The sequence below is a fragment of the Zingiber officinale genome, chromosome 4B, assembly GCF_018446385.1.
Source record: "Zingiber officinale cultivar Zhangliang chromosome 4B, Zo_v1.1, whole genome shotgun sequence".
Taxonomy (NCBI): domain Eukaryota; kingdom Viridiplantae; phylum Streptophyta; class Magnoliopsida; order Zingiberales; family Zingiberaceae; genus Zingiber; species Zingiber officinale.
The window spans coordinates 31,515,631-31,528,553 of NC_055993.1; the positions used below are offsets into that span (position 1 = coordinate 31,515,631).

General features: G+C 32.1%; 1 protein-coding gene across 3 annotated transcripts; it reads right to left on the reverse strand.

The window, feature by feature from the left end:
* Positions 1 to 827: 827 nt before the first annotated feature.
* LOC121974918 (alkaline ceramidase-like) lies at positions 828 to 12,149 on the reverse strand. Of its 3 annotated transcripts, none has more exons than XM_042526204.1 (3): positions 12,025 to 12,149; positions 8,114 to 8,418; positions 828 to 1,497 (listed from the first exon to the last, which is right to left on the reverse strand). In XM_042526204.1, the coding sequence occupies exons 2-3, from the start codon at positions 8,368 to 8,370 to the stop codon at positions 981 to 983; spliced, it is 774 nt and encodes a 257-aa protein (XP_042382138.1). In that variant the 5' UTR covers positions 8,371 to 8,418; positions 12,025 to 12,149; the 3' UTR covers positions 828 to 980. The 3 variants fall into 3 exon arrangements, with proteins under 3 accessions (XP_042382138.1, XP_042382137.1, XP_042382140.1); XM_042526203.1 differs by lacking the exon at positions 12,025 to 12,149 and adding an exon at positions 11,610 to 12,001; XM_042526206.1 differs by lacking the exons at positions 8,114 to 8,418; positions 12,025 to 12,149 and adding an exon at positions 7,823 to 8,097.
* Between the last annotated feature and the right edge of the window lie 774 nt (positions 12,150 to 12,923).

Sequence of the window (12,923 nt, forward strand, 5' to 3'; positions counted from 1 at the left end):
GTCATGCCCGTGAAATTTTTAGATGAGGTTTGCTAAGATGGGTGTGGCCACGCAAGGTGCCAACACAATCGCGATAAGTTTTCACTAAGGAGTTTCACTGCAAGAATCATAACTCAATTCAAAAAACATAAATGAGTCCAAACAAGCGGTCAGCATCACAAGGAATTCAAGTGCTGTGGAAGTTTGATATGCCTGGTGAGAAAATGGAACTCTCATTACACAGGTATACCGCCACACCATGCTCCGGGGCATGTGATGCTCCCTCTTCACGTGTACTTAAGCACTCCTAATCATATAAGACCATAAGTATTAAATATTCCTTCTTGGCCAATTGTTTGTATTAGTGCAATTGATCCCTAATCAAATTTAGCCAAACCAACAAAGTTGATTATAATTTAAAATTTTAATGTTTAATCTATATATTTAATAATAATAAATAAGATATTAATTAGACATTTAATATCAATTGAAAGCCACATGTTAACAGAAAGAAGAAAAAATAAAATAAAAAAATCCAAATGTCCAAGTATTTTTATATTGCCAACCCAACTCAACCGAACCACATGGAAAACTCATACTAACCATCGGATAAATTCAACAAGTACAAATGAACCACAAGAAAGCCAACAGCTAACGAGAGTGGACTAAAAAGTTAATAAAGGTGAAAAAATCTAAATGAATTAGGATTGATGGAACACTTAATTAATGAAAAATCCAACAACAAAATTATAAAATGGTTCAAATTTTAAGAGGATTTAACATTCCAAGTGGAGAATTTTTTTAAAAATAATTCTCTGAAATTTTTCCTCAAAAAAAGGAGACATTCATTCATCATCCACTACATCATGTCAGCATGGATTGCAGAGTTGGTTATGTTACAAAGCAAGTGCCAGTTCATGTTCTAACTAACAAATCATGTCAAACATCTGTTTTAGAAGGAAGAACCAACCTAATGTCAAAACATTTTGCAAACTGGCTTCTCACTCCTGCTTTTTGGATTTCTGAATCTTCACATAAGGAAAGAAGCCAAAGAGACGAACAACTTGTGGTTCCCAGCCGCGTTGCTGAGCACGGCAGAACATCAAAAATGTATTCGCAAAGTAAGAATTCAATCCCATAAGAACATGCCACCACGCATGGCCCTGAGGGTTGACATACCAATGAATTAATTTCTTGCAGAAGATTCTGTCGAACAGCCAGCATAAAGCCCCCAGTAAAAATGTCGTCACAAAGAGTTTGGCTAGCCGTTTAGCTGCTATATCTTTTGTTTGTATGTAATACTTGTACATCCGGGGGACACAGAGAAGACAAAGGATGATATAATGTATCTTGAAACCTATTCCGAAGCGCGCAAAGAAATGAATAACGCCAAAGGCAGCACCATATAGGAAAAGAAAAGTCGGCATAGTGCTTCTATAGTGCCAGTCTGGTGAGTAAATAACATAAAGATATAGCAGCATCTCCCATACCATTGGAGTTTCATCACTCTGCTGTAGTCTGGAAGAGATCACAGAAGCATAGAAAATTATGCCACTATCCGATGCATAAACATGACCCAACACTTGTAAAGAATTTATCTGATAAACAAGTGCACTATAAGAAGATAGAAACTTATGATCTTGTAAAATAAGCAGTCATTTCAAGCAGTTCAAACATGAACAGAAGTACGGGTGGTAGCACATTTAAATATGTCCTAAACCAAGAGGAAGACTGAGATGATACGAAAGACACCACTATCTAAATTTTCCAAGGTTGTTTGGCAAAAGTTTTATGAGACAAAATTTTAGTCCAATTTTACACAAACAAAACTTAAGGCATTAAAGCATTTAAGGCAGCAATGTCTCAAGAGTAAACATCATTGTCCCCATGGAAATTTTTATATTGAAATTGAAATTGAAATTGAAATCTAACCCAAGTGTGATTGAGGTCTCAAACTTAATAATGACTGTTTTTTATTTAAAATAAAAATGCAATTATGACCTGTATAGACATCACTGTCAATGATCACCATTAACTCTTTTAAGAGGAACAAACTTTCCACGGCATGCATGAAAGGCTCTATGTTTTGCAAGGATAAAATTCTTAAATAGAAGTTTGAAAGGCAATTGCAAATTTGTATCTTTGTAGGGTCTAGTTAAGATGGGTGGACATAAAATGTTCAAGTTTTGACATCTTAAATCCTTATACAACAAAAGAGCGTGATTAAGATATTATTCAACAACAACAACCAAAGGGAGGGGTGTCGGCTATATTGATTAAGATATTATTAATAAGTTAAAAAAGGGTGGATGAAAGGGAGGGGTGTTTTTCAAGTCATTTGTGCTTGTCGTATGCCACTAGGCTTAAAGGAATATTTTATAAGATTATGTACACCCAACCAAACTGAGTGTTGATCTATTAGAAGAAAAAAAAAACATAACAGAAATAAAGAGATGTAATGCTAAGATCTATATGTGGAGTTATTAGAAAGATAAAATACTATTATTCAGAAACAATTAAATATACTACCAATAAAATGAAAGAAAATGAATTGGCAAGCATGAACAAAGGCAACCATAAATCATATAGTTAGACAAGTTGAATCTATTAAAGCAGAAGGCATATATAGTATAAAATATACTGAGAGATCAAAGAAAAATATAGTTAATGTTAAAAAAAGATCAATTGGATATATCAGTAATATAGTGTTGCATAGAGCTCAATGAAGGGGATAAGATCATACGTTCACCCATGTAGTTAGGTCAACCACTATTTTGATAATGAATTTTATAATATTTGGAGATAACATTTGTTGATGAAAAAGAAATCAAAAGGAAATAAAAATATCATTTGAAAGTGATGCAAAGAAAATACAGGAAAAAAATAATAATTTGATAAAAATACAATATGGGCATTTTAGGTATATAACTTTAACCAAACATTAGTAACCATAATTTGTCATTAATACTTCATGTTTAAGTTATATTAATTTGTATATATTAGGTATTCCTATATTAGAAGAATATATGCACTAGACATTATAATAGTACATATATTATTTCCTAGGTTGAACTTTGAAGTGATAATAAATATTCACCCCATTCTGAAAATGGTAATTAAAATTATAAAAAAGAAAAGAAAATAGAATGCTCCCTAAGGTTTAGTTGCTTTTTCAAATTGCTTCATCTGCACTATTGTCAAAACACACCCCCAAGGTTTCCCTTCCCTCCTTGATGCACACCTCTTCATAACAAGTAATGGACAACATTAGAAGTAAGCATCACTGGCGAGGGTAGCATTGGAGACCAATTACGACAGTGACAAAGAAACACAACAAGAGCACAAACAATGCTACCCACTGGTGGCTGTCACGTCGGCACTAAAGGTAGGGTGGGCATTTCAAGGGGTGGTAAGATAGGGAAGGTGCAAGAGGGTGGCAACGAGGGAACAAAGCTGTAAATGAGCTACAAAGGCTAGTCATTGATCAACATAGAGAATGTTAGCAGAAAGGAGAGAACTTTAAAATTAAAATTAGAGAGATAAAATGAAAGATAATTTAATTGGAATTGTAAGGATTTTAATAAATGGAAAGAAATTGTAAGAAACATCTTACTTTCTTGCAATTGTTATTAGTAAAATTTTCAGTTCAATCACTCCATGCCCATGTTCCTTAAGATCACTGAATACCATGTTTACATTCCCCATCTCGAATTAACCTTGTCTCCATACTTTGCTTATTCATCAAGCAAAAAAAGGATTTTTCACTTGTGATCATGCTTTGGGGTTCCTTGGCGCAACGGTAAAGTTGTCGTCATGTGACCAAAAGGTCACGGGTTCGAATCCTGGAAACAACCTCTTGCAAAAAGCAGGGTAAGGTTGCGTACAATGGATCCTTCCACGGGACCCCGCATGACGGGAGCTTCGTGCACCAGGCTACCCTTTTTTTTTTGAGCATGCTTTGGGGTTCCATCACCTTCATTTGGTTATCTAATGCCCCTCTCAATGCCTTTGCTCATGTTGTTAACCTCTTTGTTACTTGTAAATGAAAAGGGGGGCATTTTTAAAAAGGAAAGCAATAGACCATATTTTGATGATAGTGAAACCATGGGGAAATTTTGAAAACAATCTAACTTTATAGGCATTTTGAAAATTTTCATAAAAAAAAACAACTATGTTTGCGTCTATTATAATCTACCAAATTAATCAAACTAAGAAATTAATGCAAAAGTAATTCATTTAAAGAAAATTTTATATCTACCAAATAAAACAATTTAGAAATGTTTACTAAAAGGTTTCACATTGATTACACAAAATTTCAAATTAATCATTCTATGCTATTCAGTTAAGAAAATTTTATATCACATAATAAACAATATAAATAATTGTGTTCACATATACAACTACATATTTTTTAGCAAAGGCAACCAATAGATTGTGCTTTAAAAAGGTTCGCAATCATTAATCCATTCTATAATGGATTTATGTTGCAAAATATCACTCATCATTAAATTTCTCATCACTCACCTAATTCATCATCAGTATATTAGAAATTCAGATTGGTTTGATCAAAAAATAATATTTTTTATTGGATTGGACATGAATTTGATCACATGAATATGTAATATGCATTCAAGATACAATCTCATATAGAGATTACCGCACTTCAAACCATAGTTATCAGTATCAGTTGATTCTTAGTCAGATCAGCAGAGTTGGATCAAAGTGGATCAAGGTTAATCCATTTTCCAAGTCATAACCCTTCATAAGAACAAAATGTACTGATATCAACTCAGATCCAAGGAAAGATGCATGAAATGCGCAATGCCAAGATAGAATTGGTAGAAAATCAAACAATCTTACAAATGATTGTGGATCACAAGGGTCAAAGTCACCTTGTCATCAGTGTGAATAGCTAAGGTCAGTGTTGCCTTGGAAAACTTGAGTCATATATTTTAGTTATTAGGAAAACTTAAACCAATAGTAGTATATAACAATATTTTTTTGATATCTCTCTCACTTGAACTTGGCAATTTTCTCTTCTTGTTCAATTTCACACAACACAATATGGCTTCAAGTATGAAAAATGAGTCCAACAAGCTGGATTGGTCTTAACCAAAATCGAGCTCTATTGTTATAGCAGAGAAACAAAGGAGTAGGAGGGGAGAAAAAAAAAAGTAACAATAAAAAAAATGGAGTGGGAAGGGAAGAAAGGAGGAAGAAGTGGAAACATAAGAGAGAGAAGGGAAGAAAAGGAGGAAGAATTGGAGGACTATGTCTTGATGAGGAAGATAGCAGCATTGCACATTATGGTGGTGTGCAAAGAGAGGGAGACCAAGCTAGCTTGCAACTTGGGAGAAGGTTCAGCACTGCTCCTGTATCAAGTTCAGTTCATGTTGAGACAATGAGGAACAATAGGATTGAAAGTTACATTAGGGTTATAAGTGGTGTAGAAATTGATGTGGTTCAATTCATGCTTAGATTTTCCAAACAAAAATTTGAGTTGTCTTCATTGAATAAGTTAGGGGGCTGTTAATTGAGTTAGGAAATGTACTATATGAGTTAGAATCCATTAATTTGTAAGATCATTGTATTTTAGAGCATCCACATTAGCTTCCCTAAATACCGAATTTATCTTAAATTTTACATTTTACATAAAAACCCTTTGCATCGGCTATCCTATCCATTCCTTAAATTTAGATTTCATGAATAGTACTTCTTTAAATTTAAGAAATGAAATTCATTCCCTAAACATTAAAATATCATTTAATTTGGGAGAGAAAAAAAATAAAGGGAATGGATTGGGTAATGAAAAGTAAATATTATATAGGGAGAGGAAAAAAATAATAATAAATAATTTAAAAAGTGGAAGAGAGAGAAGAAAATAAAAAAAAAATGAAGATAATGGAAATTTTAGAGTAACTAATGTAGTGTGTAATGAAAAATGATTACCTAAATTTTTAATAAAGTGGATGGTTTGCCCCAAATTTTAGACATATTATAGAAAAACTGGTATGGATGCTCTTAGTACTTGTGTCTAAATTTGGACCCTTTTATGATAGTCACCATGTCCTCATTTTAAGAAAATTCTAATATCTAAATTTATACTCATGTTGAATTCTCACACCCTGCATTAATATAGCTAGATAGTAAGTATATCAATAAAAACATTAAATTGGTACTCATGTTGAATACTCACACCCTATGTCAATATAGCAGGATAGTAAGGATGTCAATAAAAACATTAACTACAAAATCAAATCGATAATCAAATAATTATAAAAAAAATGATTTGCATTCTCGAATTATGGTATCCAATACCTAAAATATAGTCAAATGTATCTTAAAATATATATATATATATATATGGTAAACAATAAACTATTCTAAATTATGTTTTCCCCTAATTTACTACCAATTCATCAAAGCAAACAGGAATATACATGCTTATTTTTGCTGATGGTTTTCCTATATTGTCATTATTATCTAGAAATTCAATTATTTACCAATTTTCCAGTTTCATAAATCTGATTGATCCAAGGAGAAAGATGCTGGAATTTTATAGTTGCTCAATCCCAATGCTGATTCACCTAGACTGCATATCCTTGAGTGCATATGCTTAGTATGACTATGTGGAAACTCAATAGCACTCCACTTTATCCATCACTATTGATTCTTTTTTTTTTATCCAATTAATATACCCATCCAAGTATTAACAATCTTACTTCGATTAATCTGATGCTCACAAAGAATTAAGCTTTGTCCGAAATAGTGCAATGGGACTTTGTGCACAAGAATTTAAGCCAACTATTGTTCAATGCAAACCAGAGAGGACCAGGAAATCCAAGTCTAAAATCATCACAAATATAATGTAACTCTATTATACCACCAAAGCGTTGTATTCTAAAGTACCAACCATCAATATCTAAGTAACAATCAAATAGACGGGCTTTGGAAGAATGTTTATCACAAATGTAAACCTTCTAATTCCAATTCAGTCTATGCTTTGCAACAATCAAGTTGTATTTCAACATCAAATTAAATTAGACTACTTCTTGTAATTCAACTCATTATATGTCGGTAAACACTTAAGACAAAGGTTTAAAATTTTGAGTCATGCCGAATTTTCAGTTTATAACCGAAACGATATGGTTCAGTAAATTATTGTGTAGTGGCAATGCAATTTTAGTACTTTACATATAAATATATTAATTAAAATTTAATTTTATTACTATTTGATTATTATAAATACTTATTATTGAGTTATATTTAAGTTGTTAAAAGTCGAGTTCATATTTTGATATTATCTTATAAAATATTTGATGTTTATTGAGTTAAAGTTAATTCAAAATAAGTTAAAGTCCTTCAAATAGATATAACAGGATCAAGTAGATTTAAATTTAATTTAATTTGGATTTATTTTAATCAATTTAAAATTATACTAAATTTATATATATAATAATTTAAGTCATAGTAGTAAATTTTATAAGGATATAAATTATATTATATTTAATTTTTTATTTTTCTAACAATTTGTTTCCTCCATTTTAAAGAGGTTTATTTTTTTATTTACCTTATGGATAGATAGAGAGAAAAACTTAGCCATTATTTAAGAGAGAGTTTTTTCATGGATAGATGGAGGAAAAAATAAACCACTGTTAAAGAAGAGGTTATTTTCCTCTTTGTTTACCCTCATTGTTGAAGGAGAAAAAAATTAACGAATCAAAGAGAATTTTTTTTAAAAAAAAATAAATTAACAGTTAGAAATGAAAAAATAAATACATAAGTAAATTTTTTAAAAAAAGATTAACAATAAATAAATTTCTAAAAAAGAGGATGTCTCAACCTCTCAATTGCCTCCGAGACCTCGCAGTGGACGTCGTGAGGTAGTGGCTTCATTCGTGACACTTGTCACTGCCAATCCTCAAGCGGAATTAAAATTTTTGCCGTATTTGAAAACAAGAGTCCCTCAAGAGCAAGTAAACAAGGAATGACCTCTCCCAGCTATCTAGTTTTGGTTTTAGATCCTACATATCTAATCAGGTGATGCTAGCAGAATATGAAGATATGGAGAGAAGTACAATTAAAAAGACACTATTATTATGATAAGAGCTTAGAGATGAGTAAACAGACTTACACATTTTGCAGTGTGGCATGGAAGATCATGCTCCCAATTGCTAGGATCATATTGGAAATATGAAGAACACTAAATCTTTTCTCAAATCTTTGGCTTAGAGCATTTATTAGACCAACAAGTGCCAAAAGAATGCAAGGAATATTTGATATAGTGTTGTAAAATTCAGCAATATATGAAGAATATGCATAGTTTTCCTCGCATAGTTCTGTAGTGGATGTCACAGGTCCCCAAAAACTTGATATTCCAGAGTCCTCCATTTCCTTATACAACTTTGTTAGTGAAATTCAAGCTAACATAAAGAAGCCCTGCATGCACATAAAAGGGTGCTTATAGAATTACTTTACACACTAATGGCATGAAAAGAAACAGAAAAAGAGAATCATGTAAATTCTAAAGTAGGACAGAAAAGCATAAATAGCAATATCTGATAGCAGAAATGCTAATTAAAATTTCTAAAATTGATCATTTTGTTTCCATAAGTTCAACACGTACATTAGATAACAATGTAAGCAGCATACATGCATTATCAAGTAAATAATTATGTCATGCTCCATGAAGAAGCATGTGCTAGAGTAATCCCAATTCCCGACTATGTTCTGGATAGATAGAAACATAACCGTTAACAATCTCTCATAGAAAATCTAATCAATTGCTCTACAACCAATATGAAAGGAAATTACTCCACTGTTTTCATGGGCTACATAACCAGAAGGGACCACTGGTAATAATCATCTAGAGAACTAATTGCACAGAAACTAGTTATGTACGTCCATTTTTCAAGTTAAACAATTAGAAGCTTTGATGATGGGTTCATCAAGAAAGTAAGAGCTACAAAAAAGATATCAGTTTGAGGAAATCAAGGAAAGAATATGTCCTTGATCTACTCTTTAAACCAAACTAACATTCCAGTACCTGAATTCCAAACAGAGAATTTCTAGCACCATATAAGGCAGTAAAAACCCAACCTAAAATGTACAAAGTTCAATCTACTAAAACAGGAAACTCATAAATAGAGATATATGTTACTTTTAGTCCATAAATTTGTAAATCCAACCAACTACTATATGTCTATAAGCTAAATATTAACAACTATAAGAATGAAGCTACAGCACTACAAAAGATGACAGAAGTTGCAAATTGAGTGAAAGCATCTTTATCAAGTCTAACTGAGATAACTTTTTATAGTAACTTTTCAGTGTTATATCATGCAAGTCGGTACAAATGTATCAATTTTCCATGCTTGTACACTTAAGATGGGTTTGGGAATGCTTTGCCAAAGTGCTTTTGACGTCCCAAGCACCTTTGGAGTGAAATCCAGTGTTGGGTAAATTATGCCTAAAGAATTCTATTGAGTTCATGGCATTCTCGAAGCCACTTTTCCGATCCATACAAGAGAATTCCCAAAGATACTTTCACAAAATGGTGTTTAACTTCTTTCAAAACATAATATAAAAAATTTAATAAATAGTACAAACTAGAATCTATAAAATTGAGTTTTGTATATTTTAGAAAATTAGTGATATAAATATAATCTTAAATTATTTTATAAAATCATATTTAATATCTGAATATTTATTATTTAAATTTATTTTATATTAACACAAAATAACAATATAACATATAAATTATTATTTATAAAGACATAAATTAGTATACAAAAATTAAAATTAATTTTTTTTGTCAATTAAAATGAATATTCATATAATAATACCTATTTATAATTTCATAATTTTTTAACAAATAACTTATAAAATAAATGCCATTTTTATTAGTCAATTTATTTCTTTTACTTCTTAAATATATACATTAAATCATATATTAAGTTTCATAAATAAAATTAAACCAATAATCTAATCACTAAATAAATACGTGTTTTGAAATAATAATTACACATAAATATTACTTTGTATTGCATAGTAATAAAAAATTATAAAAAATAGAGATGCATATTTTAGTTTATTTCAATTAATATTAAACAACTTATTCTAATCATAGTTGTTAAAAGTGAGGGCTTTGCTAACTTAAGTGCCAAGCGACGCGAGGCGTAGGCACTGCGCTGCAAAGAACTCGAAAGCATACCAGTTCTATGAAGCGTGCGAGTCTTTGCGCCTCACGCAAAAGCGCAAGCAAGCACGTTTTGAGCTTCCTCTTTCTTTTCTCTGTATGTTTTTTCTGTTTTAAATTTTCTAGTGGCGTCGGAGGCATCGCAGGACTCTCCCAGTGGCACTAGAGGCTTCGCTGGACACTCCCAGCGACTTCAAAGGCGTCATGCGACAGCTCTGACACTAGCAGAAGCGTCCGACGATGTCTCCGACGTAGGCGGGAGCGTCCGGCAACGCCTTTGGGGCAGGTGGGAGAGTCCCACAACAACTCCGGCACCATAAAGGGGTCGTGGGCATCGCGATATCCTCGAGTAAATTCAAACTCGAACTTTGGGTATGGGATTTGATTAATTCAATCAACTCCCAACTTAAATGGGATAATTCGAACATGTTTTCATAAACCCTAATTAAATCATCTCAATAAAATATATAAAAATATATTTAAAATTTAAAAAATTCTAATAAATTTTATTAATTCATATAAATCTATTTACATTCTGTTAAATTATCTTTTACTTTTTTTTTGCATTTTTTTACTATGTATTTTTTTTAGTTTATTAATTGATTATTATTGATTTCATCACTATAACATATTCATATATATTTTATTTATTGTGCTTTGTTCCGTAAAGCGCTTTAAGTCCTAGGACCCTTGAGCATTTTTTTGCACCTGGCTTTTGACAACTATGATTCTAATTAATTACTACAGTACACTCTCACCAAACACTATACATTAGTAATTTTGAGATACAAAGTACCAAAGACTAAATTACTTTGACACAGCATATTTTAGCACAAAGTCATTTCTTAAATGCACTTTCCAAATGCAAATGGAATGCCAAAGTCAATCATATATGGAATCACTGCATATATGGGATGCATGCCACACGTGGGGACACCTAGAGTGTTCCTAACCAAAATGAATATCCAACCCAAGTAATATATAATCTGACCTCATCCTGAATCTGATCTCAAAATGACATCACATGCAGGATATCTGCAGTTAAGCCTAACATTGATTTATGTGGCCACATGGACTTCTTTTGCAAACTATAAAAGGGGTAGACGGGAGGAAAAGACCCTTCAAGTGTTGTGACTCAAAACAAGTGTCATCACCATGGCAAAAAATTGTATGCCCCACAAAGTTCCCTTTTATACACTAGAACCAGCTGTCCTCTAGAGATCATCTTCTAATAGTTTAGACACCAGGATTAGCATGGTAAGAATCAATTTTTCACACTCCCCAAGCTTCACCCATACAATAAGAAGATGCATCCTCAAACTGTGGCAGAGAAGTAAATAAAAATAGAAGTAATTTGAAAAACTAATAAAATCATAAGTTATTTAGTTCAATGTAGAATGATCTATGGAACATTTCAAAATACAGGAAATACCAAATCTGCTCTGAAGATCTTAGTTGCATTGATAAGCGTAATCTGATAGAACGACGCTCCCAACAGAATATTAAGAAAAAATGTTCGCATGAATAGAAAGAACTGAATTGTCAGCTACAAGTAAGCTGCTCAACTTCATTACGACCTACTAGACCGATCAGACAAGAATCCAAACGCCACGCAAAATACAAGGTCTGACTCGATGTCCTCACTCAAAGTATCCTCGCGTCAATATCCTTCCATTCCCCGCCGAACATTGTCTACAAGTTCCCATGGACGGATCCGAGAACCAAAGGCTCCCATTTAGATCCCTCAATGCCAAAAAGCAAAGACCAAGATCCGTATAAACAAGTTTGAAACTCCTGAGAAGACAGGGATGCGCAAACAGGCAGTGAGCGGAGATGAAAAATCGCACCTTTGGCAGTCGCCGAGGAAGCGAAGGAGCGGCGATCGACGAGAGACGCGGTTAGGGCAGGGTGCCTCCACCATGTTTCTTCTTTTATTTATTTGTTTTTTATTTCCTTATATTTTAGCTTTTTGCATGTCGATAGAGAGTAAATGAGCCGAATTTAGGTGTATTTATGCTTATTTTATTTATTCAAATTTATTAATATTTTTATTTTTGAACGAACGTAAATATTTTTTAGTATGAATGTTTGATTTAATCACCATCGTATATATGAATTTGTATAGAGTCAATCTTGTTCCTGGGCGTAGCCGAGTCAATAATTAATTATGCAGTAGATTTACAACATAGAGTAAGGAAATCAATCAAAAATACCTTCCCGAAAGAGAGGCTTGCCTGATTTACTCGAAGATAGTCTAATGACTAACGCGCATAAAGTGGTATCATCATAAGATTTGAGATTCGAATTATGATAAAATCGAGATAATAGTCATTATTCCAAAGACTAATAGTCACTTGTGATTTACCTCATCCGTATTGATCTTGAGATAAATTAATTAAGATATTGGGACGAACGTATTCATTTTTTTACCATATTGAGGGTCATCACACGACGTGATCTTAAATTATTAATCAAAGGATTTTGTAATAGAAGTGTTACATTTGCACTTTCAATTAAATTAAATTAAGATTTAAATTTGTATAATAAAACTACGTAAAGAAAATTTTATATTTTTGAAGAATAAATTTTCATCTAAGGAGATATTTAGCGATCAAATAATAAAAATTAAAGAGTGAGGAGCCTTCATGTTTTTAAGAATTTTAGGGAAATGGCTCTTTTTCGAAAGTAATGATTTTACCTAATAACTTCCTATTTAGCGTATTCACATTAAAGTTAATAAACATAA

What these genes read in the sequence shown, in the direction of transcription:
- LOC121974918 (XM_042526204.1), bottom strand. Translation starts at nt 8,370, where the DNA reads ATGGAGGACTCTGGAATATCAAGTTTTTGGGGACCTGTGACATCCACT. An exon ending in CATGCCACACTGCAAAATGT is followed by an intron (nt 1,498 to 8,113) that starts GTAAGTCTGTTT and finishes GATCTCTTCCAG; the next exon opens with ACTACAGCAGAGTGATGAAA.